The sequence below is a fragment of the Chiloscyllium plagiosum genome, unplaced genomic scaffold (assembly GCF_037043375.1).
Source record: "Chiloscyllium plagiosum isolate Xiang-an unplaced genomic scaffold, Cpla_swu_hap1 HiC_scaffold_7, whole genome shotgun sequence".
In the NCBI taxonomy this organism is placed as follows: Eukaryota; Metazoa; Chordata; class Chondrichthyes; order Orectolobiformes; family Hemiscylliidae; genus Chiloscyllium; species Chiloscyllium plagiosum.
Genome location: NW_028270145.1, coordinates 53,619,585 through 53,645,498, shown reverse-complemented (window position 1 = coordinate 53,645,498; position 25,914 = coordinate 53,619,585). Strand labels below are relative to the sequence as shown.

At 38.5% G+C, this 25,914-nt stretch overlaps 1 protein-coding gene across 3 annotated transcripts in view; it reads right to left on the bottom strand.

The window, feature by feature from the left end:
• Window positions 1-25,914, bottom strand: part of LOC122551563 (neurabin-1-like) — a 126,060-nt gene that overhangs the window by 66,109 nt on the left and 34,037 nt on the right. For all 3 annotated transcript variants that reach the window (XM_043693638.2, XM_043693637.2, XM_043693636.2), the window contains exons 3-5: window positions 7,782-7,914; window positions 4,014-4,134; window positions 1,112-1,216 (exon numbers count right to left, since the gene is read on the bottom strand). In XM_043693638.2, coding sequence (XP_043549573.2) covers window positions 1,112-1,216; window positions 4,014-4,134; window positions 7,782-7,914 — 359 coding nt within the window. The remainder of the gene's footprint in view (window positions 1-1,111; window positions 1,217-4,013; window positions 4,135-7,781; window positions 7,915-25,914) is intronic.

Genomic DNA, 25,914 nt, shown 5'->3' with positions numbered 1-25,914 from the left:
GTTGGTTTTCTTGGCAGTTCTCCCCCTAACTGTTCAAAATGTCCAGTTTATACTCCAAAACACTGGATCATTTCTTTGGCTTGATGTCATCAAAACACTAAATTCAAATTTGATTGAATTGTGATATCTGGAGCTGAATTTGTTTTTGTTCCATAGTAACTCAGCTGCACTACTGGTTTCACAGCCAAATATTACATTTTAAATTCTTCAGCATTCTGTGCTTGCAGTCAGTCCTTGCCAGCTTTACAACTCTCTTAAAGGTACAGTACACGTCTACACTTCTTAACAAATAGGATTGCATTCCAATACAAATATTCTTCAGGTTTTCCTCTGTCTTGCTTTAGACTATCTTCCACAAATGATTAGCCATCAAAATCAGATATCAAGTGGATGAGAAGCATCTCAATCTGATATGACTCCAGGCAAAGAGGAAGGTCATAATTCGTAGTTCTTGATCTGCTGGTGGCTGCACACTAGCTACGAGTTCATACCTTAACTTGTAATGTGTCACAGACTTGGTCTCAATGCACATGAAAATCTGGACATTATCATCAGTATATTGACCACTGAAGAAATGCACCAAAGACAAAAAAAAATGCTGGAGATCACAGCGAGTCAGGCAGCATCCATACAGAGAGAATAAGTAATGTTTCAAGTCTAGATGACTCTTCAAGGTACTAGCTGAAAATGTGTTGCTGGAAAAGCACAGCAGGTCAGGCAGCATCCAGGGATGCTGCCTGACCTGCTGCGCTTTTCCAGCAACACATTTTCAGCTCTGATCTCCAGCATCTGCAGTCCTCACTTTCTCTTCAAGGTACTAGTCTACCTCACTGAAGCCCTTTCATGAGTACAAGGATTTAGGCTTATATATCTTGCAACATACTGTCACTTGAACTCATATACCACACTAGTTTTTGTGTATTAAGCAGGCTATCTTTTAGGCTTGAAAGGAGCATCCTGTTAATGAACACCATTTGTGTGTTACCAAATGCTCAAATTTTCAGTCCTGAAAACTGCCCAGTTTACTTCAGGTTAAAGGTACATCATAAATTCAGTGTTTGTGCATGATTACTAGTGTCATTATTTAATTTCAATTACGATAACCACTTACCTAACTATGCCTTTAGTGTTCTTCAATACAGTAGCTGCAAAGATTTGCGTGACACCAACCAAACTAACCCCGTCCACTTCAACAATCTGATCATTTACTTGAATTCTGCAATAATGGAAAACACATACATATAGAGTCACAAAGCATTACAGCACAGAAAGAGGCCTTTTACCCCACTGAGTCTGTGCTAGCACTTGGTACATAGCCTTATAATCTGTGGTGCTTAAAGTGTTCAACTTCTTAAATATTGTAATGGTTCCCACCTTTTTACTGAGTTCAAGATACTCTCCCTTCTCTGGGCGAAAAAAAATCCTCTCTCAGCCTGTTGCCTCTATCCTTAAATTTATGACCCTGGTAACTAACTCCTTTACCAAAGGAAAATGTTTATTCCTATCAACTTTAAATGCCCCTCATAATTTTACAGATGTTAATCAGGTTATCCTCAGCCTTTTGTTTCAAGAAAAACAATCCCAGCCTAAGTAGTCTCTTTTCATAACTTAAATACTCCATCCCAATAACATACTGATGGAATCTCTTCAGCACCCTCTCTAACGCAATCATATTCTTCCCATGGTATAGCAACCAGAACTGCACAGTATTCCAGCTGTGAACTAACAAATACAACTCATCATAACCTCTTTGTTCTTATGTTCGATGCCTTGACTAATAAAGGCAAGTATCCCATATGCCTCCTTAACCACCTTATCTACCCTGTCCTGCTGACTACAAACATCTATGAATGTGCAAACCAAGATCCCCGAGATCTTCTGTACTTCTAGGGTCTTACCACTCAAATTGTACGCCCTTACCTCATTATTCCTCCCAAAATGCATCAGCTAACATTTTTAGGGTTAAACGCCATCTGCCATTGTTCTAACCATCTGACCCAGCATAACCTTGCCTCCTTGTTATTTGCCACACTAGCAATTTTAGTGTAATCTGTGAAGTTATTGATAAAATAACCTGTGTCAAAATCATTAAAATGTATACTACAAACAGCAAGAGATCCATCGGTGATCCTTCCAGTACACCACTGGACACAGGCTTCTAGTCACAAAAGTAACTTACAACTGATGCCCAGCCTTGTTCTCCAAAATTAAGTCTGGCACTACCCATTTCATGCAGGACTTCCTATGTGCTGACTTTAAAAGCTCTTCCATATCTATTTTAAGAATTTTGCCCACTCTTTCACTTTTTGCCAATACTAGTGAATAATGGGGATATTGAAATCCAGCATTATTATCCTGTTATTTTTAAACTTCTCTAAAATTTGCTTACGTACTGCCCTTCTACGTCTCTCCAATTTTTTTGGGGTCTATAGCAATGCTAATTATGGCGATGTACATTTATGTTCTTGAATTTTATTCATACAGTCCCAATTGAGGAACATTCTAATAACATCCATCCTTATTGCAGTAATTGTCCTTGATCGCTATTACAACATCACGATTTCTTTCACCCCTGTTCCCTGTTGCGCCTGAAGATTCTGCAACCTGGAATACTGAACTGCCAATCATGATAGCAATAATATCATATCCCTATGTATTAACTAGCACCCTCAATCCATCTACTGCATTCACAAAACTCTTTTCATTAAAATAAATTGTTATCCAGCCTTATTACATTACATTTCAACTTGTATACAAATTTTAAGCAGCTATAACAAGTGGGTGGCACGGTGGCTAGCACTGCTGCCTCACAGCACCAAGGTCCCAGGTTCAATTCCAGCCTCAGGTGACTGTCTGTGTGGAGTTTGCACATTCTCCCTGTGTCTGCGTGGGTTTCCTCTGGGTGCTCCGGTTTCCTCCCATGGTCCAAAGATGTGCAGGTCAGATGAATTGGCCATGCGAAATTGTCCATAGTGTTAGGTGCAATAGTCAGTGGGAAATGGGACTGGGTGGGTTACTCTTCGGAGGGTCGGTGTGGACTTGTTGGGCTGAAGGGCCTGTTTTAAAAAAAAGTGAGTGGCACGATGGCACAGTGGTTAGCACTGTGGCCTCACAGCACCAGGGTCCCAGGTTCGATTCCAGTCTCGGGTGACTGTCTGTGTGGAGTTTGCACATTCTCCTCATGTCTGTGTGGGTTACTCTTCGGAGGGGCAGTGTGGACTGGTTGGGCCAAAAAGCCTGTTTCTACACTGAAGGAAAGCTAATCTACAGGAAATCTAATCAAATAAAGTAGTGGATATTATACCACATCAGTATGATTCTCCAAAGAGGTCGCTTGTCATCAAATACTTTAAACTAATCAAATTAATCAAAAAGATTATTTTCACTTAGTTATAGACAGATTACTTTGCTGTGATGGAGTGCATTACACTTCAATCTAAATTAAAGAAAATCATAAAATGTTTTAAAATTGTCTAAAACTAAGATAGAAGGTAGTAAATGACATCAACAGTGTTAGTAACTAAATACACTTTAGGGATCAAACTTTAGTGGCAATTATTAAGTAACAGATGTTTAATACTTGCTTGTATTAACTGCTTAAAATTTACATACAAGTTGCAATGTAATGTATATTTAAATAAGGCTGGATGACAATTTATTTTAACGCAAGGGGTTTTGTGAATAAAGTACATGGGTTGAGGGTGCTAGTTAATACATGGGAATATGATATTATTGCTATCATGGTTGGGGGAAGAACAGGATTGGCAGTTCAACATTCCAAGTTGCAGAATCTTCAGGCACAACAGGGAACAGGGGTTGTAATGAAAATGTACCAAAATGCAAAACAGTAGATGATTGAAATCTGAATCCCTTTCTTAGCTTTAATCAAACTTTCATTAGTTTTCTCATTCTATGTTACAATGCTTCATAGATGTTATAATATGTATATTCTTTCAAAACCAAATACAGTTAACACACAAAAAAAAGAGACATATTAATGGATAGCATCTTACCGTTTATCTCTATATGCTGCTCCACCTTCAGTGATAGTTTTCACAAAAATCCCTAGTTTTTCAAGCCCTTGATCTGCTCCAACACCCATTCCAATGATACTAATTCCAAGACCAGCTTCACCTAAAATTCAAATTATTTCATAAACAGAATTCATTTGTTATAAATCAATAATTAACATGGTGTATTTTGATCACATCATTAAACTACAGTCGGTTCTGCAATAACATGTTCCTTCAACGTGAATTGGCTATAACGCGATTGAAGAATTTAGATCATTATTTGCAGAACGCAGACTTTCTCACCTATATTGGGTATAATGTGATTCTGGTCCCTTTGGTTTAAATGATGCTGCTAATACACGATTTACTTAGAACACAGGATTGTATGAGAACAGAACTATCACATTATATCAGAACAGACTGTAGTAAAATTCTGCAATGTGCTTCAGAAATAATGATCGACAGTGAGAAATCTGTTCCATCATTCAATGGGATAATGGTTCATCTGGGTTCTAATTCCACATACCAACCATTATCAAAAAACCTAAGGGATATGGTCAGAAGGAACTGTCAAATTTAGTTACAAATTTAACACCTACTTAGCAAAGAACATGTCAATTTTCTACTTCTCTTTGCATGAAGAATTGTATCCTAACCTTACTTCGCAAGAGTTTGGTTCTAGTTTTTAAACATAGTTCCTGGTTTTAGACTTCCAAATTAGCAGAAATACTTTCATTTTCCCAGTTTAACTCTTCCATTATTTTCAATATCTTACAAGTATGATTAAACAATCCTTTAAGTAAAAATATTCCAGGGAAACAATACTTAATACCTACTGCAGATTAACACTGGAGTCTAGGTGTCATCTAATAACTCAAAGCTGCACTTACATCAAGTCCATATGTCCTTCCCACAGTGTATTTTCTAGATAAACTAATTTTTCTAAGAACTAACCAAGACTTTGCGTAATTGAAGCACAACTCAAACTCAAATCCCTTGTGTTCAAGTCCCTCATATATAGAGGCCAATAATCCATTAGACTTTAGAGATTATTTCTGTAGTTGTTCATGACATTCTAAATGATTCACTTATTTCCAGTTTATCCACCATGTACTTTTTTTAGGTTCAAAATAGATTACTTTGCATTTGACTGTATTCAAAGCTACTTGTGATGTTTGTCCATCAATTAGTCTATCAATCTCACTTATAACTGTTCTTCAAGTTGTACCTCTTATAATAGTGCACATCCATGTGTCATTAATACATTTTTTAATTAACATTCTATCTTATCAAAGTTGCTAACGATTGCAGGAAACATTGAGGCCTCATCACAGAACCTTGCAGGAGATGGTTAGTCACATCCTGCTAAACAGAGTACCTGCCCCGTATCCCTGCTCTCTCTCTTGCTGTCCAGTAAATTTCCTAACCAAGTCAATAACTTGCTTCTAATTCCACAAGCTTCAATTTTAAGTACACGTATCTTATGAACAGCTTCATCAAATACCTTTTGGAAATCCATATAAATGGCAGGTATTGACATTTCCCTGAACAATGTATTTTTATAAGGAAGCAAGTAAGATAATCAGGTTTCTCAAACACGACTTACCATTTACAAATCCATGCTAGCTCTTTCTGGTCAACTGAAAAATTTCTAAGTGCTCAGTCATTCTATTCCTAATGTAGACTCTTCTTATTTTCTGGCTACACATGTATGTATGCCTGGTCTATAATTCAGTGATTTACTTCTGAAAGATTGTGCATGTCTGTCTGTTATTTAAGAAAAATAACAATCTAAAGAAATAGTTCTTGAATCCAGAGAACAGGATTTAAGATTATAATGGAAACATCTGCAATATTCTCAACAGCTTCCTTTAAAATCCCCAGTGGAAACCATCAACTCCTGGGGATTTCCTCCTCTTCAGTGTCATTAATTTGTCCATCTTGCTTCTGTTAATTTTTTTTTATCCCTATTCCAGTTCAATAATAGTTTCCTTGGGGTATCCTGCATGTTGACCTCTTCCCCTATTGTAGATATTGACCCAAAGTAATAATCAGCGTGTCTGCTGTTTCTTTAATTTCACATACATACCATGAGCAGTTTAAGGTACCCACATTGTTTCTAATTATCCTCATCTTAATGAAATTGTGGAAGTTTGTTGATGTTAACAGCCATTACAATTTTGATTCTATTTTCTTTTGTACATTGGCTTTGTCATCCTTTACAGATCATTGTATCTTTCTCATTTGTGACAAAATGTCAATTTTGAAGTTGTGTACTTTTCTTTTATATCGTCTCTTAGCCCTTTAATCATCTATAGCTGTTTTTAATTGCAAATAGAATTCTTGCTCTTCAGTGGAATAAACAGATTCTGTCTCAAGTTAAATGCCTGTTTGGAACAGTTCTCAGGTCTCTGTCATTTTACCCATTAACAGATATTTTCAGTTTGCTGCAGACTGTTTTAATCACAGATCATTAAACTCAACTATACCTAAACTTAGAATCTTAGTAGCTGTTGCATCTCTCTCTTTCAAATGTTGGGATGATCTCAATTATATACGACTTTTAAATAAATGTGCATACACTAATAGGCTGTTAAATAAATCAGTCTCATTGCTAAACCTAGTATGCAATATCTTCTTGTTGTCTCTGGGGCATATTGCTGCAGAGAACTGTCCCACAGAGATGCAAGACATTCACTATAACCTCTGATATTTGTTTACTGCAATCTGTATCAATGTAAGATGTCCCATTCACATATTTGCCACTTGCCTAATCTTAGCATTTCACAGATACTATTCAAGGTCATATAAAGAACTACAGATGTAGTTGTAAACTCTTTTCTATCTCTTAATCCTACTCCAAGTCTCTTCCATCTGCTTACCTCCTATTACATCCTCTCGTAATTTAGTAATTTCACTTTAAGGAAAATTTTAAGGATAATGAGAGATGCAACAAGACGTAAGTTAACAAGTTAATTCTAGAATGAAAGTAATTAGTAGCTGAAAATTGTCTTAGCGTTTTTTTTAAAAAAACCATAAAGTGAGATTGAAAAGTGAGACCGATTTTATATTAGATAAGCAACAGGTTGTATTGTGTAGATAGCAGATATGAATAGTAAAAGCTGTGTGCTTCATATTTTATGAAACTTTGGTTTATGTTGTGGAGTCTTAACATTTTCAGGATTTGAAAAGAATTTTATAGGATTGGTGTCATAAACGTTATTCAATATAAACTTCCTACTGACAGGTAGTGCATTTTATGGAAGTTCTTCCCCATTTAAAAATTACTGCAGAGAAAATAGTGAAACAAATACGTAGCATTAACTCATAATCACAACTGAAGGCACCATCATTTTTTAACTCAAACATAACTTTACACAATCACATCAATATTCATGTCATCAAGCAGAGCACCATCACAAGTCTGTGTGAAAATACCCCAGGCTGCTTTCTCCATATTTTGGAAAAATAGTTAAGAAAGCTTTCATATTCTTCAGACAATCGGAAGCAGCAGGGACAGGCCACTATAAATGCCGAAGGAAACACCACAGAAGCGCTTCACAGGAGGCTCCCAAGCACTGAGGATGTCACCTAGACAGGGGACGAAACGTTTGCAACAGAAACTTCCAACTCGGCGAACAGAACCACAGCAACGAGCACCCGAGCTACAAATCTTCACAAACTTTAAAATACACTTAAATAATAAATACTTGAAACTTCATCAAGACGCTAAAAAAAAACTAAGTATGTAGTCATTTAAATAGTTACCCTTCTCAATTTCAACTGGAAAAACATCCATTTTTTCCACTCTCTTCTCCAACTCATATTCTGCTGAAGCAGCCACAGGGTCAACTTCCTCATTGCGTCGATCATAGTCATCATTTGAGTAGGTACTATAAACCTGGAAAAGATCAAGTACATTGATATTGCAAATGTGTTCCACAGAGCCATTGCACATCTAATCAATTAATTTCAGATCCCTTCCATAGCTTTCTTACAGCAATTACATGAAGTAGAAGAATGCTGTTGACCAAAAATGAATCGATACTACTCCACAACCATTTGTTATTTTTAGAATAACCTCCAATACTTTATATAGGTATTCAGTGTAACATGACAATACTGATTATCAGATCAGCCATGATCTCATTCAAAGATGGAGAAGACTTGACACACTGAATGGCCTACCTCTGAAGACATAGCAAATGGAACAGAAGTAGGCCATTCAGCCCACTGAGGCTGTTTCACCATTCAATAGCATCATGGCTGATCTGATGATCCTCAACTCCACTTTCCTGCCTTTTCCTGATGACCCTGGATTCCCTTACTGATTAAAAATGATCTAGCTCAGCCTTGAATATGCTTAACAATCCAGCCTCTACAGTAAAGAATTCCACAGATTCACAACCCTCAAAGAAGAAATTCTTCACCTCTGTCTTAAATGAGTGACCTTTCCAGATCATCATGTGCCTCAAGAGTCTTGTATGTTTCAATAAGATAACTCTCATTCTTCCAAAATCCAGTGAGTGCAAGCCCAATCTTCACAACCTCTCCTCACAGGGCAGTCCTTCCATAGCTGGGATCAATCTAGTTACCTTCTCTGCATTGCTTCCAACAGTTGTACATTTTTCCTTAGACAAACGGACCAAAAATTTCTACAGTATTGCAGGTGTGGTATAAATCGTGCCTTGTATAGTTTTAGCAAAACTTCCCTAATTTTATACAGCAATCCCTCTGCAATAAAGGCCAACATTCCATTTGTCTTCCCTTTTACCTGAACTTTTTGCTGGGTTGTTTTGTAATTCATGCACAAGGACTCCCAAACTCCCTCTGTGCTGTAGCTTTCTGCAGACTTTTTTCATTTAAATAATATTTAGTTCCTCTTATTTTCTCTGCGAAGTGAATAACCTCACAGTTTCCCACATTATATTCTATCTGCCAAGTTCTCACTCAACCAGTCTCTCTCTCTCTGCAGGCTGTGTCACCCTCACCACTTACCTTTCCATTTATTTTTGAGTCATTTGCAAACCTGGTTACAGTAAATTCATTTTCCTCATCCAAGTCATTAGTATAAAGTAATTGTCACCCCAATTACTGTAGCACTCCATTAGTTGCAGGTTGCCATCCTGAAAACTCCCCCCTAATCTCAACCATCTTCTATTAGTTAGCCAATCCTCTAATCATGCTAATATATTACCTCCAACACCATGAATTCTTATTAAGTATTCTAACTTGCGGTACCTTATCAAACACCTTCTGGAAATCTAAATGTATAACACTGCTTCACCTTTATCTATTCCACTTGTTACCTTCAGAAAGAAATCTAATAATTTTGTCGGGCATGACATTCCTTTTGTGAAGCCATGCTGGCTATGCATGATCATATTATGTATTTCTAATTGCTCTGATTTTACAAACTTTGTAACAGATTCTAACAACAACAAATGTTCAGCTAACTGGCCTATAGCTATCTATTTTTGTCCCAATCCTTCTCTAAAATAAAGGTGTCACATTGGCAGTTTTCCAGTTCTCTGAGACTTTTCAAGAACCTAAGGATTTTTGCAAGATTACCACCATCCACTATCGCTGTAGCTACTTCTTTTAAAATCCTATGATGCAGCCCATCAGATCCAGGGGACTTCTCAGTCTTTAGCCACATTAGTTTCCCCTGTACATTTTTCTTCAGTGATAGCTATTGCATTTATTTCCTCTCCTCCTTTTGCCCCTTGGTTATTAATATTGTGGAATGCTATTAGAGTATTCTACTATGAAAAATATTTAACTCCTCTGCCTATGCTGTCTCCCTATTATTACTACCCCAACATCACTCAAAAGGAACTATATTCACTTTGTCTTCTCTTCTCCTTTTTGTACATTTAATGAAGTTCCTCCTATACTTGCTCTTGTTATTACTTGAAAGTTTACCATCAAAGTTCACCTCTTTCTTTTTTGTTTAGTTGTGTTTTGTTGTTTTTTTTAAAAAGCTTTCCCAATTCTCTGGCTTATCACTAATTTTTCTCCAGTATACTTTTTCTCTTTCAATTTAAGACTAGCATTAACATCTCTGGTTAACCATTATTGGCTTCTCCCATTCCTAGAGTCCATTTACTCTTTGCTGTGAGGATGCTATTTTCTTGAAAGTCAGTCACTTTTACTCAGCCATCTTTGCTGATAAATTCTTTTCTCAGTCCACTCCAACTAGATGTGCCTTCATTCTTTTGTAATTACCCTTACACTTTAATGATCTTATTCACAATCTTTTCTGGCTTCCAATACTTTTAGCTGCTTTGGCCTCTAGAACCTGGAGAATTTATTACAAAGTCGAGTAAAGGGTCACAGACCTGAAACATTAAGATAACTTTTCTCTCTCTAGATACTGCCTGATCTATTTATTATTTCCAAGCTTCTCTGAAATCACCTTTGTTGTCCTTTGCTAAAATCATTATATTGCAAAAATATAGATATTTTCCTTAACCATCACAACCTATTCAATAACCTGTGTGTGATATTATTAATACTTTAGTTGTAACAGGATATTCTTGGACTTACTGCAAACCAGCCTGTTCAGCTGAGATTTCTTTCTTATTCTACCTGTTGTTTTTATTCATTTGTGGAATGTGGGCATCGCTGGCTGGCCAGTACTTGTTGCCCATCTCTAGTTATCCTTGAGAAGATGGTGGTGAACTGCCTTCTTGAACTAATGCAGTCCACATGCTGTGGCTTGCTCCACAATGCCATTAGGGAGAAAATTCCAGGATTTTGACTCAGCGACAGCGACGGAATAGCGACATATATATATAAAAAGTCAGAATGAGGAGTGACTTGGAGGGGACCTTGAAGGTGTTTCCAGGTATTTGCTACCCTTGTCCTTCTATATAGAAGTGGTTGTGGGTTTGGAAGGTACTGTCTAAGGATCTTTGGTGAATATTTGCAGTGCATTTTGTAAATAATACGCACTGCTCCCAATAGCATCAGTGGTGGAGGAAGTGGTTATTTGTGGATGTAGTGCCAAACAAACTAGCTACTTTGTTCTGGATAATGTCAAGCTGCTTGAGTGCCGTTGGTGCTGCACCCATCCAGGCAAATGGGAGTTTTCCACCACACACCTAACTTGCACTTTGTACATGATAGTCAAGCTTTGGGGAGTCAGGTGGTGAGTTATTTGCCACAATTTTCCTAGCCTCCAACCAGTTCTTTAGCCACTGTGATTATATGGCAAGCCCAGTTGAGATTCTGGTCAATGGCAACCCCCAGGATGTTGATAGTGGGGTGATTCAATGATGGCAACACCACTGAATGGCAAGGGGCAGTGGTTATACTATCTCTTATTGTTGATGGTCATAGCCTGGCATATGTGGTTCAAATGCTACTTGCCACTTGTCAGCCTAAGCCTGGATGTTGTCCAGATCTTGTTGCATTTGAACATGGACTGCTTCAATATTTGAGGAGTCATGAATGGTGAACATTGTGCAATTATCAGCAAACATCTTCACTTCTGACCTTATAATGGAGGGAAGGTAATTGATTAAGCAGCTGAAAATGGTTGGTTCTGAGAAACTCCTGCATAGATGTCCTGGAGCTGAAACGACCAACTTCCAACAGCCACCACATCTTCCTATGTACCAGATATGACTCTAACCAGCAAAGAGTTTGCCTCCTGTTACCAATGATTTCAGTTTTGCAAGGGATCTTTGATGCCACACTTGGTTGAATCCAGCCTTGAAGTCAAGGGCCGTCACTCTCACTTCACCTCTGGAATTCAGCTCCATAGTCTATATTTGAACCAAGACTGTAATGATGTCTGAAGCTAAATGGGCCTGGTGGAACCCAAACTGGACGTCAACAAGCAAGTTATTGCCTAGCAAATGCTGCTTGATAGCACTGTTAACAACGCCTTCCATCACTTTTCTGATGATCGAGACTAGAGTGACAGGCAGTAATCAGCTGGGTTGGATTTGTCCTGCTTTTTGTGCACAGGACATACCTTGGCAGTTTTCCACATTGTCAGGTAGTACCAGTGGTGTAACTGTATTGCAACTGCTTAGGTAGGGGAGTGGCAAATCCTGGAGCACAAATCTTTAGTGCTATTTACGGAATGTTGTCAGGGCCCACAGCCTTTGCAATATCCAGTATCTCCAATTGTTCTTGACATCACAAAGTGAATCAAACTGACTTAAGACTGGTATCTGTAATGCTGGGGATCACTGGAGGAAGCCAAGATGAATCATCCACTTGGGAGTTCTGGCTGAAGATTGCTGCAAATGCTTCAGCCTTATTTTTTGCAATGATGTACTGTTAGAACATAAACTGACATTTTTGAATCTTAACCACTACATCTCGATTTTTCTCCAGTTTATCTTGTCAAATGATGCATTTTTAATTCTATAACCAATTTTGTTATATTTTAGTATCCAATATCAAACTTAACTAATATTTTTCAAGCCAGATGTTAAACTTGGCATATCTTTATTTTAATCCTTTGCTTTAAACATTCCATTTTCTCATACTTTAATCAGTTCAGTTCACTAGCTTTTCTATCTAATTATTTTGAGCAGGATCCTTTCTTAGCTTACATCTGTCTTTTAATAGTTTCGCATAAATTTTTGACTCTTCATTACCTCTTATTAATTTCATACTAAGCATTTGGTCATTTCATACTACATTTGGTCATTTTCTAACTGTTCTCCTAGTCTCATCAGTTATTTGCCTAAATTATTGCTCCAGATGTAATTCAAACAATGTTTCATCATTTGACTAGAAATTTACCAATCAATACACAGTCTGTAGCACATCTGAATAAGCATTGTCCACCTTTCTTAAGGTATTAACTTTATTCCAGATTTCTGAATTTTGAACAGGTGACATGACTGAACAGTATCAACCCTGCTGTTCTTCTATATCTTTGAGCTATTAAGCTTATCTCAAATGCTCAGTAGTCAATTATGCACATCACAGTTCTTAATTCCTATTTAATACAAGACTAGGTGCATCCACAACATGGTCAAGGAATTGTACAGTAATATAGTTCTCATAGCCCCTTTTAATTCATTATGATTCAAGTTAAAGCAGACCCACAGTCAAGCTTTTGTGTAAACAATCTCAAGTTTAGTTCACCACATATCATCCATAAGAAATTAAAAACTCTTAGATTAAAACAATTACAGAAAGGTCAAAATAATATTTATAAGAACATTATCCCAAAAAAATCTTCACAGCATACTATTGGGCCCATTGATCGAGCTTTTAGTGCTGCACTGATATTTAGTTAACACGTGACGTCAGATCAAGTTGTAATGACTTATATAATTCAGTGACAAGCTGCAGTTGCAATAGCATCTACAATTGAATAGGCAGGGTTTTCTTTTAAAGGTAGGCTCCACAGATCAGCAAACTTTGAAAGGCCCTCACCCATCCTCTGCTTCATCAAACAATCTGCCTGATTTCCACACTTAAGTGCACACATGCCATTCAAGCAAATTTTGCACTTGCATTTACATATACTAGTGTGCTTTTTACCCTATCACATTAGCTGTTTCCAAAGTTGTGCTGCCTATGGTCTTAGATAATTAAAAACAAACAATCTGTTATGCGTCAGTATTTCTTGAATACACTGAATGTGTAACCGATAGGGGGATTTTGTTAAATGGATGTGACACTGTAACTGAGTAAGTGCACACAGAAAAATATTCCATTATACTAACCAGAATGTGCTGCAAATGTACATTTGTGTTTGGACAGTTAATTTGATTAGGCTTTTACAAAAATCTGAACAGCAAAGTAGGAAATAGATGTAACAGATGAAATCTTTACTAATATACTGCAGTAAAAGGTCAGAGTCAATTTTTAAACATGGAAAAAATGAAGTACAATAAAGATAAACTTGTTTAAAAATCAGATTAAAAGAGCTTCAAGCTCATCAGAAGAAGGCATAGTTGCAGAAAGCAATCACTTTGCACTAAGATGAAAACAAATGGTTCATCTGTACAAGTGAGAATCATGGTAGAAAATCTTATCATGCCTTGAACTGTTGGCTGTTTGACGATTTCCAAATTATATTGGAATATTTCCAGTGTTAATTTTAACATGCTGCTGTTTCCCTTTGAATGCAATTCAACTATTTTTGTTCCTCTATTCTAACTTTCAGCCAGTTTTCTCCCTTTTCCCTCTTTATTCCAATACAAGTGGTATACAGTATGAGGGGAGTTACCACGGGAGACCTCAGCATTGACTTGACTTGGAGGTCATGAAATCTCATGGCATTGCATCAAACATGGACAAGGAAATCTCCCGATTACCGCCTATCACTTCCCACACCCTCAACTAATAAATCATTATTCAATTTTGAGTATCAGTTGGCAGATACAAAGTTAAAAATCACACAACACCAATTATAGTCCAACAGGTTTATTTGGAAGCACTAGCTTTCGGAGCACTGCTCCTTCATCAAGTGATTGTGGAGAATAAGATTGTAAGACACATTTTATAGCAGAAGTTTACAGTGTGATGTAACTGAAATTATATATTGAAAAAAAACTTGGATTGTTCATTAAGTCTCTCACTTTTTAGAATGGCCATGCTGGCTTCAGTTCTTTCATATGTAAATCGCAAAACCTTTTTTAAAAAGTTACATTCTCAAGTGAACTTTAACAATTGATGTCATGTCAGCTCAGATAAGATATTGAAGGCGTTAGCTCCCTCTGAGGCTGTCTGTGCCACAATGGTCAGACTGATTCTAATCTAAAAAACGGATTTACAGAATCTTACATGGATTCATGCCGTTTTTGAGCAAAGTAAAACGTAATCCTGCAAGTGCAAATTCACCCCACAAACTTATATATGCGTGTGTGTGTGCGTGAGTCCATCTGTAGTATAATAGGGTCACCTGTAGTGTGATAGGAACACAAGGTCCCGGTTGAGGCCATCCCCATGGGTACCGAACTTGGCTATTAGCCTCTGCTCAGCCACTTTTCGCTGTTGCCTGGCCCGAAGTCCACCTTGGAGGATGGTCACCCGAAGGTCTGTGGTCAAATGTCCCGGACTGCTGAAGTGTTTTTCTTGGGTTCATGTCACATTACAGGTGACCCCATTGCACTATACTGTGTACAGACAGACAGACAGACAGAGACAGACACACACACACACACACACACACACACACATCCTCTCTCATACACTCCCACAGACTTAAACTCCTTTACACTTACACTCATACATATACACACCCTCTCACGGACACTCATAACGGCCCCTCCAACACACACACACACATATAAGTTTGTGGGGTGAATTTGCACTTGCAGAACTACGTTTTACTTTGCTCAAAAACTGCATGAATCCATGTAAGATTCTGTAAATCTGTATTTTAGATTAGAATTAGTCTGACCATTGTGGCGCAGACAGCCTCAGAGGGAGCTAACACCTTCAATATATTATCTGGGCCGACATGACACCAATTGTTCACTTGAGAATGTAACTTTTAAAAAAATTTACGCGATTTACATATGAAAGAACTGAAACCACCATGGTCATTCTAAAAGATGAGAGACTTAACAAATAATCCAGGTCTTTTTCAATATATAATTCAATACATCACACTGTAAACTTTTGCTATAAATTCTGTGTTACAATCTTATTCTCCACAATCACCTGAAGGAGCAGCGCTCCAAAACCTGGTGCTCCCAAATAAACCTGTTGGACTATAACCTGGTGTTGTGTAATTTTTAACCAGATACATTGAGTTTAGGAAGGACACAAAACACCACCTGGTGGGAGACTTCTACGTCCATCACCAGGAATGGTTTGGTAGCACCACCACTGACTGAGGTAATGGAAGTAGCTGTAGACGATCTGCCCCAGGTAGAATGGGAACCAACAAAAAGGAAATCTTTTTGACCATGTCCTCACCAAGCTACCTGTAGCAGATGCATCTGCCCATGACAACAATGACCATTGTACAGTCTTTGTGGAGACAAAGTCCTGTCTTGATATCGAGGATACCTGCATCGTGTAGTGTGGCACTAGTGTGCTAAATGAGATCGATTTTGACCAGACTTGGAATTAATATCAATGAAGTGCTGTGGGCCACCAGCACTCTACCATTATCATTAAGTCACAAGATTCACCTCTGATTCAATGAAGAGTGTGGGAGAGCATGCCACAAACAGCAGCACACATACCAAAATATGAGTGTGTCAACCTGGTGAAGCTACAACACAGGGCTACTTCTATGCAAGCAGGGAAAGCAGCATGCAATAGGTAGAGCCAAGTGATCACAACCAATAGATAGATAATAGTTCTGCAGTCCTGCCACATTCCAGAAATAGCACTGAAGATTCATCCACAAAAGCAAGTCATACCCCCTAACCTAACTGTTCCAGTACAGTTACAATACCTGCATCTATCTGAAAATGTGGAAAATTGCCCAGATATGTCAAGTCCACAAAGAACAAAACTAATCTAACCCAGTCAATTACCACCCTATTCAACTACTATCCATTATCTGCAAAGGAAGCTGGTTGGAGCTGCATCTAGCACAAAGAATTCATGACTCCTCAGCTACTGAACTAATCCATGTCCAAATGCAGTAATATCAGGACAACATTCAGGCTTAAGCTGTTAAGTAGCAGTAACAGTCAAGCTGCAGAAGTAGGTGCAAGGTATTTGAGCTCATCAAGGAGTATACCAGATCAAGAAATGCCCTACAACATAATTTTTGACTATTTTGAAAATTTAAAGATTATAAAGCAGTGTTGTGCAAAATGGCATCTCTTCTACAGGCATGTGTGTGTAAAATGTACAATAGTTCATAATTGTAGTATATTAACCTTGTATAAAATATTGGTTAGGCCTACTCCATTGGCTAAAATAGACTGGGAACTGCTACTTGAGGGTAAATCCACAGCAGAATAGTGGGAAGTGTTCAAAAAAAAGGATGGGGTGGGGGGAGTGCAAGCTCAACAGTCTTCCTTTTGGATGAAATATGGAAGTAACAAACCCAAAGAACCTGGATGTCTAGGAACATACAGGACTGGATAAAAAGGAAACGAAAGATGTACAACAGGCACAGAAGGAGCAAAGCAGCAGAAGCCCGAGTAAGTGCAGAAAGGAACTCAAGCCCGAGTAGTGCCAGAAGATTGGAGGCTAGCAAATGTGGTTCCCTTGTTCAAGAAGGGGAGTAGGGATAACCCTAGTAACTATAGGCCGGTGAGTCTCACTTCTGTTGTGGGCAAAATCTTAGAGAGAATTGTAAGGGATAGGATTTATGAACATCTGGATAGGAATAATGTGATCAAGGATAGTCAGCATGGTTTTGTGAAGGGCAGGTCGTGCCTCACAAACCTTATTGAATTCTTTGAAAAGGTGACTAAGGAGGTGGACGAGGGGAAAGCGGTAGATGTGGTGTATATGGATTTTAGTAAGGCGTTTGATAAGGTTCCACATGGTAGACTACTGCAAAAAATACGGAGGTATGGCATTGAGGGTAAGTTGGAGGTTTGGATTAGGAGTTGGCTGGCTGGAAGAAGACAGAGGGTAGTAGTTGATGGCAAAGGTTCATCTTGGAGTGCCGTCACTAGCGGTGTTTCCGCAAGGATCTGTTTTGGGACCATTGCTGTTTGTCATTTTTATAAATGACCTGGAGGAGGGGTTAGAAGGTTGGGTGAGCAAGTTTGCAGATGATACGAAAGTCGGAGGAGTTGTAGACAGTGAGGAAGGATGTGGCAGGTTACAGCAGGATATAGATAAGCTGCAGAACTGGGCAGAAAGGTGGCAAATGGAGTTCAATGTAGCTAAGTGTGAGGTGATTCACTTTGGTAAGAGTAACAAAAAGATGGGGTACTGGGCTAATGGTCGGATACTTGGTAGTGTGGATGAGCAGAGGAATCTTGGTGTCCATGTACACAGATCTTTGAAAGTTGCCACCCAGGTAAATAGTGCGGTGAAGGCGGCATATGGCGTACTGGCCTTTATTGGTAGAGGATTGAGTTCCGGAGTACTGAGATCATGTTGCAGTTGTATAAGACTCTGGTGCGGCCGCATCTGGAGTATTGTGTGCAGTTTTGGTCGCCATACTATAGGAAGGATGTGGAGGCACTGGAACGGGTGCAGAGGAGGTTTACCAGGATGTTGCCTGGTATGGTAGAAAGATCGTATGAGGAAAGGCTGAGGCACTTGGGGTTGTTTTCATTAGAGAAAAGAAGGTTTAGGGGTGACTTGATAGTGGTGTACAAGATGATTAGGGGTTTAGATAGGGTCGACAGTGAGAATCTTTTTCCACGTATGGAGTCAGCTATTACAAGGGGGCATAGCTTTAAATTAAGGGGGGGGTAGGTATAGGACAGATGTTAGGAGTAGATTCTTTACTCAGCGAGTCGTGAGTTCATGGAATGCCCTGCCAGTAGCAGTGGTGGACTCTCCCTCATTATGGGCATTTAAGCGGGCATTGGATAGGCATATGGAGGATAGTGGGCTAGTGTAGGTTAGGTGGGCTTGGATCGGCGCAACATCGAGGGCCGAAGGGCCTGTACTGCGCTGTATTCTTCTAAGTTCTATAAAACAATTTGGAGAACAAACGGGAGGCATGAAAAAACACTGCAAGCAAGATTGGCATAACCTCAAGACAGTCTACCAGTATATCAAGGGGAAGATAATAACCAGGAGAAACTGAGGACTGCAGATGCTGGAGATCAGAGCTGAAAAATGTGTTGCTGGAAAAGCGCAGCAAATCAGGCAGCATCCAAGGAGCAGGAGAATCAACGTTTCAAGCATGAGCCCTTTTTCAGGAATGAGGAGTGTGTGCCAAGCAGGTTAAGATAAAAGGTAGGGAGGAGGGACTTGGGGGAGGGGCGTTGGGAATGCGATAGGTGGAAGGAGGTTAAGGTGAGGGTGATAGGCCGGAGAGGGGGTGGAGGCGGAGAGGTCAGGAAGATTGCAGGTCAAGAAGGCGGTGCTGAGTCCGAGGGTTGGGACTGAGATAAGGTGGGGGGAGGGGAAATTAGGAAGCTGGAGAAATCTGCCTTCATCCTTTGTGGTTGGAGGGTTCCTAGGCGTCCCTTGTGGTTGGAGGGTTCCTGGCGATAGTAACCAGGGAAATAGTAGGGCTGATACAGGGACCAAGGGTGCAGACTACACACAAACCTAGAGGACACCAATAGAGTGTTAAGTGAGTACTGCGTATCTGTCTTTACTCAGGAAAAGGAGCATGGTATTGTAGAGTTTGAGAAGATGGACTGTGAAGTTCTTGAGCAGATTGATATAAGAAATGTGGCGGCATTGGAGACTTTAGTAGATATAAAAGTGGACAAATCTCCAGGTTTGGACAAGTTGTATCCCGGGTTGCAATCGGAGATGAGAAAGCAAATTACAGTTGCCCTGACCCAAATTTCTAAATCGCCTATGGCCCCAGGAAAGATGCCAGAGTAATGGAGAACAGCTAATGTAGTTCTACTTTACAAGGAGGGTGATAAAGATAGATCAGGGAACTATAGACCAGTGAACTTAACATCAGTGATAGGAAACTATTAGAATAAAAATTGAAGGAGAAAATTAATCTCCATTCAGAGAGATACAGTTTGATCATGGATAAACAGCATGGCTTTGTTAAAGGGAGAAAATTTCTAACAAATCCAGTGGAATTTTTCAAGGAGATGGTCAAGTATGTAGATGAGGGTAGCGCAGTTGATGTAATTTATATAGATTTTGGTAAGGCCTTTGACAAAGTCCCACATGGTCAAAGCTCTTGGGATCAGGACAGCTTGGCAAATTAGATTGAAACTTGGCTTAGGAACAGGAGGCAGATAGATAGTTCTTCGAAAGCAGCATCACGGGCAGACAGCAAGGTGAAGGTGGCATTTGGCACACTTGAGTCCATCAGTTGGAGCACTGAGTACAGGAGTTGGGATGTCATGTTAGAGCTGTACAAAACATTGGTAAGGCTACACTGGGGGTACTGCATACAATTCTGGTCACTTTGCTATCGGAAGATTATTATTAAACTGGAAAGAGTGCAAAAACAATTTATATGGATGCTTCCAAGACTGAAAGGTTTGAGTTATAAGGAAAGGCTGGATAGACTGGGACTTCTCTCCCTGGAGCCTAGGAAACTAAGGGGTGACCTTATAGAGGTTTATAAAATCATGAAGGGCACAGATAAGGTGAATAGTTAAGAACTTTTTCCCAGAGTAGGGGAGTCCAAAAACTGGAAGACATGGGTTTAAGGTGAGAGGAGAAAGATTTAAAAGGGATGAGGGGCAACATTTTCAAAAAGAGGATGGTGCGTTTATGGAACGAGCTGCCAAAGAAAGTGGTAGAGGCAAGTACAATTAAAACATTTAAAAGACATTTGGATAGGTACTGTATGTACTCAAGTAATAGTTAATCTCATGTAAAAGTCGACCCTTTATTTTTGGTCAAAAAATCTGGAATTTTCCATATATATTGTGTGAAAGTTGACCCTAGTTCTTCACAAATAACATTTATGAGTTAGTGGGCTAGCCGTCGCACTTCACTCCGACTTTCCAGTCTACTGTTGTTCAGCTCCACTCCGGGTCTTCTGGTCCACTGGCTGTCGTGCTCCTCTTCGAGTTTTCAGAATGACCATAATTCTTTTTTTCCTCCTTATTTGTTTCGAGATCAATTGGGCTTATAGTCATAGAGCTGTACAGCATGTTCCCAGACCCTTCGGTCCAACATATCCATGCTGACCAGGTATCCTAAATTAATCTAGTCCCATTTGCCAGCACTTAGCCCATATCCCTCTAAACCCTTCCTATTCATATACCCATCCAGATGTCTTTTCAATATTGTAAATGGTTTCCGTTAATGATACAGTAAGAATTTTGACAGGCATAAATTTCAGCCCCTCAAAAGTAGTATCCATGTAATAGTCAACCCCATAAATTCAACCATAAAATGTAGCCAAAAAATTCAACAATTACTTGAGTGTATATGACATATGGATAGAGAAGATTTAGAGCGATATAGTACAAACACAGGCAAATGGGACTAGTTCAGTTTAGGAAACCTGGTTGGCATGGATGAGTTGGGCTGAAGAGTCTGTTTCCATGCTGTCTGACTCTATGATGTGAAGATCAGCCAAGTGGTAGACAGTGAGGAGGAAGGTGTTAGGTTACAGGAGAAAATAAACAGATTGGTCAGATGGGCAAATCAGTGGTAAATGAAATTTAACCCTGATAAATGTGAGGTGATGAAACTTTGAAAGAAAGAACAAGACAAGGGAGTACACAATGAATGGCCAGACACTAGGAAGGTAGGAGGTATAAAGGGATCTTGGGGTGCTTGTTCACAGATCCCTCAAGGTGGCAGGCCAGGTTAAATGAATAAAGTGGCATAAATTACATCTGCCCTTATGAGTATGGCATTGATTAGAAGAGCAGGGAGGTTATACTGGAGCTGCACAAAATTTTGGTTAGGTCACAGCTGGAGTACAGTATGCAGTTGAGTATATCTAAGACTGAGATAGATAGGTTCTTGAGTCTCAAGGGGATCAAGGGTTAAGATAAGTTAGCAGGAAAATGGGGTTGAGAAACTTATCAGCCATGATTGAATCGTAGAGCAGACTCAATGGGCTGAATCACCCAATTTCTGCTCCTATGCCTTATGGTCAGTTTTAGTCACCACAATATACAAAGTATGCAATTGCACTGGTGCAAAGGAGATTCACCAGGATGGTGCTTGCGATAAAGCACTTCAGCTAAGAGGAGAGGCTGGACAACCTTGATTTGTTTCCTTTGGAGCAGAAAAAGTTGAGGGGGTGAGGGGGGGGGAAACCTGATAGAGGTGTATGAAGAGTATGGACAGAATGAATAGAGAGCTGTTTCCGTTAGTAGAAGGGTCAATAACAAGAGAGCAGACTTTGAAAGTGAAATGCAAGAGGTTCAATGAATGTAGGTGATAATTGAAAGAAAATAATTAAATTTCTAATTCATATTATCCCAACTTCTGATTATTAGAAAGATTTATGCTAATGATTCGTACAGGTTGTTTTCTTGAGCCAGTGCTCTTTGACATATACCTAATACATAACCAGTCAGAAAAGAACACTAATATGAAAGTTGTATTTTAATTAAAAATAATTTATGAATGCAGCTAAGCTTGAAATATCCTAATTTACTAAGTCTCCTAAAGCTTTATTTCTTTTGAGCAAGTGGACATTTCAATTTCCTGTGATGCTCCACTTGGCATTGACTGTCTGCAAAAGGAGCCTTTCTTTAAAAAAACAGAAAGCATGATTAGGATCAGTAATGGACTGTCTGATAGAATAATGGAAACAGATTCAATAGCAGCCTTCAAAGGCATGTGAACAAATACTTGAAGGATAGAAACATTACAGGGACGTAAAGTATATGCGTGCGCGTGCACAAGAGAGGAAAAAAAACTGGTTTCCTCTTTGAAAAGGCCAATGCAGAGTCAAATACTGGCATTCTAATGCACAGCCCTATTCTATATTAATAAACTTAAAGACATCACAAACATTTATTTCATTATCAAGAAATTGACTATATGTAAAGACAAAAAAGGAAGCTCCATTTACACGTGATCTGCAGCCTCAAAACTAATTACATATAGATTGAAGAATTTACTTCAACATTAGATATTTTATCTGAAAAAGGAAAAGCACTCTGAAGTGCAGACTACAAACCACGAGAAACTTATTTCAGAGGATACAGTTAGTTGGCTATTGTGGAATTTCTGCTGATTGAGAACATATTTAAATATCAATTTAACATGAAGTGAATCTAACTATCGCTAATTTAAATTGTTTGCAATCCCTATCAGGTGTTCAATATGAATGATAAACTTTTAAAAATTTAAATTCAATATTTTAAACTATAATGACACTGCATCCTGTAACTAAGACATAGTAGACTAAATTTACAGTGTTTCTGTCCATGCCAAGATCAGTGAATTTCCTCCTATTCAGCCTGATTATTCCACTCTTTAGTAAAATGCCTTACCAACAGTAACCTCATTGTGGTAAGTGGACAGTATAGTAACAATGCCATACAGGGTAAAGGCTGTCATGTGATGTCTGGTTTCAACTGACATAGAAGAATAAAACAAAATGAGAAAGTGTGACATTTCAAATACAAAGATCTATAAGGCTCACAAACATTTTGAGGATTTCCACTTAAAAAGTTAAATAAACTAAACTTCTGAGCATTTTCAGCAGAATTACTGCATTAAAAACTCTAGAAATCAATCACTACTGAATTATTTGACAACTGGAAAACACAGACCAGGAAGGTCACAGATTTCATTCTGGTTTTTGTTGAGTAAGCAACTGTTTAATACATGTAAAACAAAAAATAAAAACACTAATAAGCTTAGATCTTCTACTTAGTAATCAATCTCATAGCAAAGGATCCTATGGGGAAGGATAATCATAATAATGACACATTTATGATAGGTTTGAGTAACGTAATTCCAAAACAGGAGTCTTATGTCTAAATAAAACCAATTACGTATGTACAACAGGCATAGTTGGCTACGATTCACTGGCAAGATGGATGAAATGGTGTGCACATAAATGAACAGTGAACAACATCTAGCGAAATAATTCAAAATTCTCAAATAAAATTAATTTCACTGAGACAAAAAGCTTCTATAAAATTAATGATCCGGTCATGGCTAACAAGAAAAGTTCAAAGTAGTTTACGTTTTAAAGAGGCCCATAATGTGACAAAGAAAAAAAAATTTGAGGATTCAAATAGTTTTAGAAAGATGCTAAGGATGACAAAAACCTGCTGAGGATAGAAAGGCATGCTGAAAATAAATAAGCAAAAGATATAAAAACAGACTAAGTATTTCTACAAGTATATGAAGAACTCAATTGCCAAAGTAAACATAAGGCCCTTAAAAAGTCAAAACAAGGGAAATTATGATGGAAAATCTTGAAATAGCAGGATCAAAAATTTGGTTTGTATCTGTCTTCACGGAAAGTGACAGACAACGTAGCGAAATTAGTAAAAACAACCAATTGGCAACTTAGGAAGGTTCATAAAATATTTAACAACAGCAGAGAAAAATACAAAATAACCTAGGGACTAGTTATGACAAAAATCTCTGAGCCCCCTGCATCTAATGATATATTTCCTTGGTTTCTAAAACACTAACCACACAGATGTTAGATGCAAGGGTTTGATTTTTCAGAATTCCCTTAATTCTAACCATTGTCAATAGACTCCAACGCAAGTGTAATTCTGTTATTCAAAGAAATAGAGAACAGGCACAGGCCAGTTGGACTGACAGCCATCAGGAAAATAGTGCAATATACTTTTAAACAAGTCCTTAGAAATCATAATATGATTAAGCAGAGTTAACATTGTTTAGAAAAGGGAAATTTTGTTTTACAAATTGATTAGTCATGAATTTGCAATGACAGGGTAAAGGGGAACAATTAAATGGAGCATATTTGAATTTGAAAAAAGATATTTGACTAAGTTCCACAAATAAGGTTATTGCACAAGACAAGGGTTAGAGGACTGACAGATTGTTGAGAATATATTAATAAAGGATTAGATAACAGGCAGAAATCAAATGCAGGAATAAATGGACCGGTTGGAAGCACTGTGATGCTCAAAGTATTTTAATGACTTAGATGACGGTGCCAAAAGTAACACACATCTAAATTTACTGACAATTCTAACCTAGATGGAGCAAAATGTTGTTAGAAACAAACAATGGTGCTGCTAAAGGAAATAGATGGGTTGAGGGGGAAAATAAAAACGATGAAATAAGAGTAAAGATCAAATAGAAAAGCAGAATGCTTTGTTTTTTAAAAAAGATGAGAAACTTCTAAATGTTGATGTTCAAAGCAATGTAAGTGTATTCATATAATAAACAAAGTTCAAATGTTGGGAGACCAAGTAATCAGCAAATTATTACTACGTTGGATTTCAGTGCATTGGGTTTGGAATGCTACAATAATGAGATGTTCTTGCTTACTGTGCTAAGCATTGGTGAGACCAGACCAGGAGTCCTGTGCATTTTGATTTCCAATCTAATGCCGGATATACTTGCCTTCAAAACAGTGTTGATTTCTAAGAAGACAGGGCTAGTCTATGCTGAGAAGGGGCATATACATGAATGAAAAGTAATCTCATTGAAACACACAATTCTGAGGGGATTAATAAAGTATATACTGAGAAGTTGTTTCCCAGGTTGGAGAACCTAGAATTGGGGCGGGTTGTGGAGTTGATCATTTAAAACTGAGAAGAAGAGTTTGTTGAGATGAACAAGAGGGGTTTGGGTTTTAAGTTTGCTCGCTGAGCTGGTAGATTTGTTCTCAGAAGCTTCGTCACCATGCTATGTAACATCATCAGTGAGCCTCTGATGAAGTGCTGGTGTTCTGTCCCGTTTGCTATTCATTTATTTTCATCTGTTGTGATGGGTGATATCACTTCTGATTCTTTTTCTGACAGGTTGGTAAACGGGGTCCAAATCGATATGTTTGTTAATTGAGTTCCAGTTTGAATGCCAGAACTCTAGAAATTTCTGTACATGCCTTTGTTTAGCCTGTCTTAGGATGAACGTATCGACCCAGTCAAACTGGTGTCCCTCTTCGCCTGCGTATATGGATACCAATGATAGTTGGTCATGTTTTTTGGTGGCTAGTTGCTGCTCATGTATCCTGGTGGCGGGCTTCCTGCCCATTTGTCCAATGTAATGTTTGTTACAGTCCTTGCAGGATATTATGTAATGATGTTCATTCTGCTGGTTGTTGATATGAGTTCCTTGCAATTTATCAGGAGCTGTTTCAGCGTGGTGTAGGTTTGTGGACTACCATAATGCTAAGTGGCCAGAATAGTCTGGTAATCTCAGAGATGTCTTTGATGTATGGTAGGGTGGCTAGAGTCTGGGCGTGTTGTGTCTTCTTGTTTAG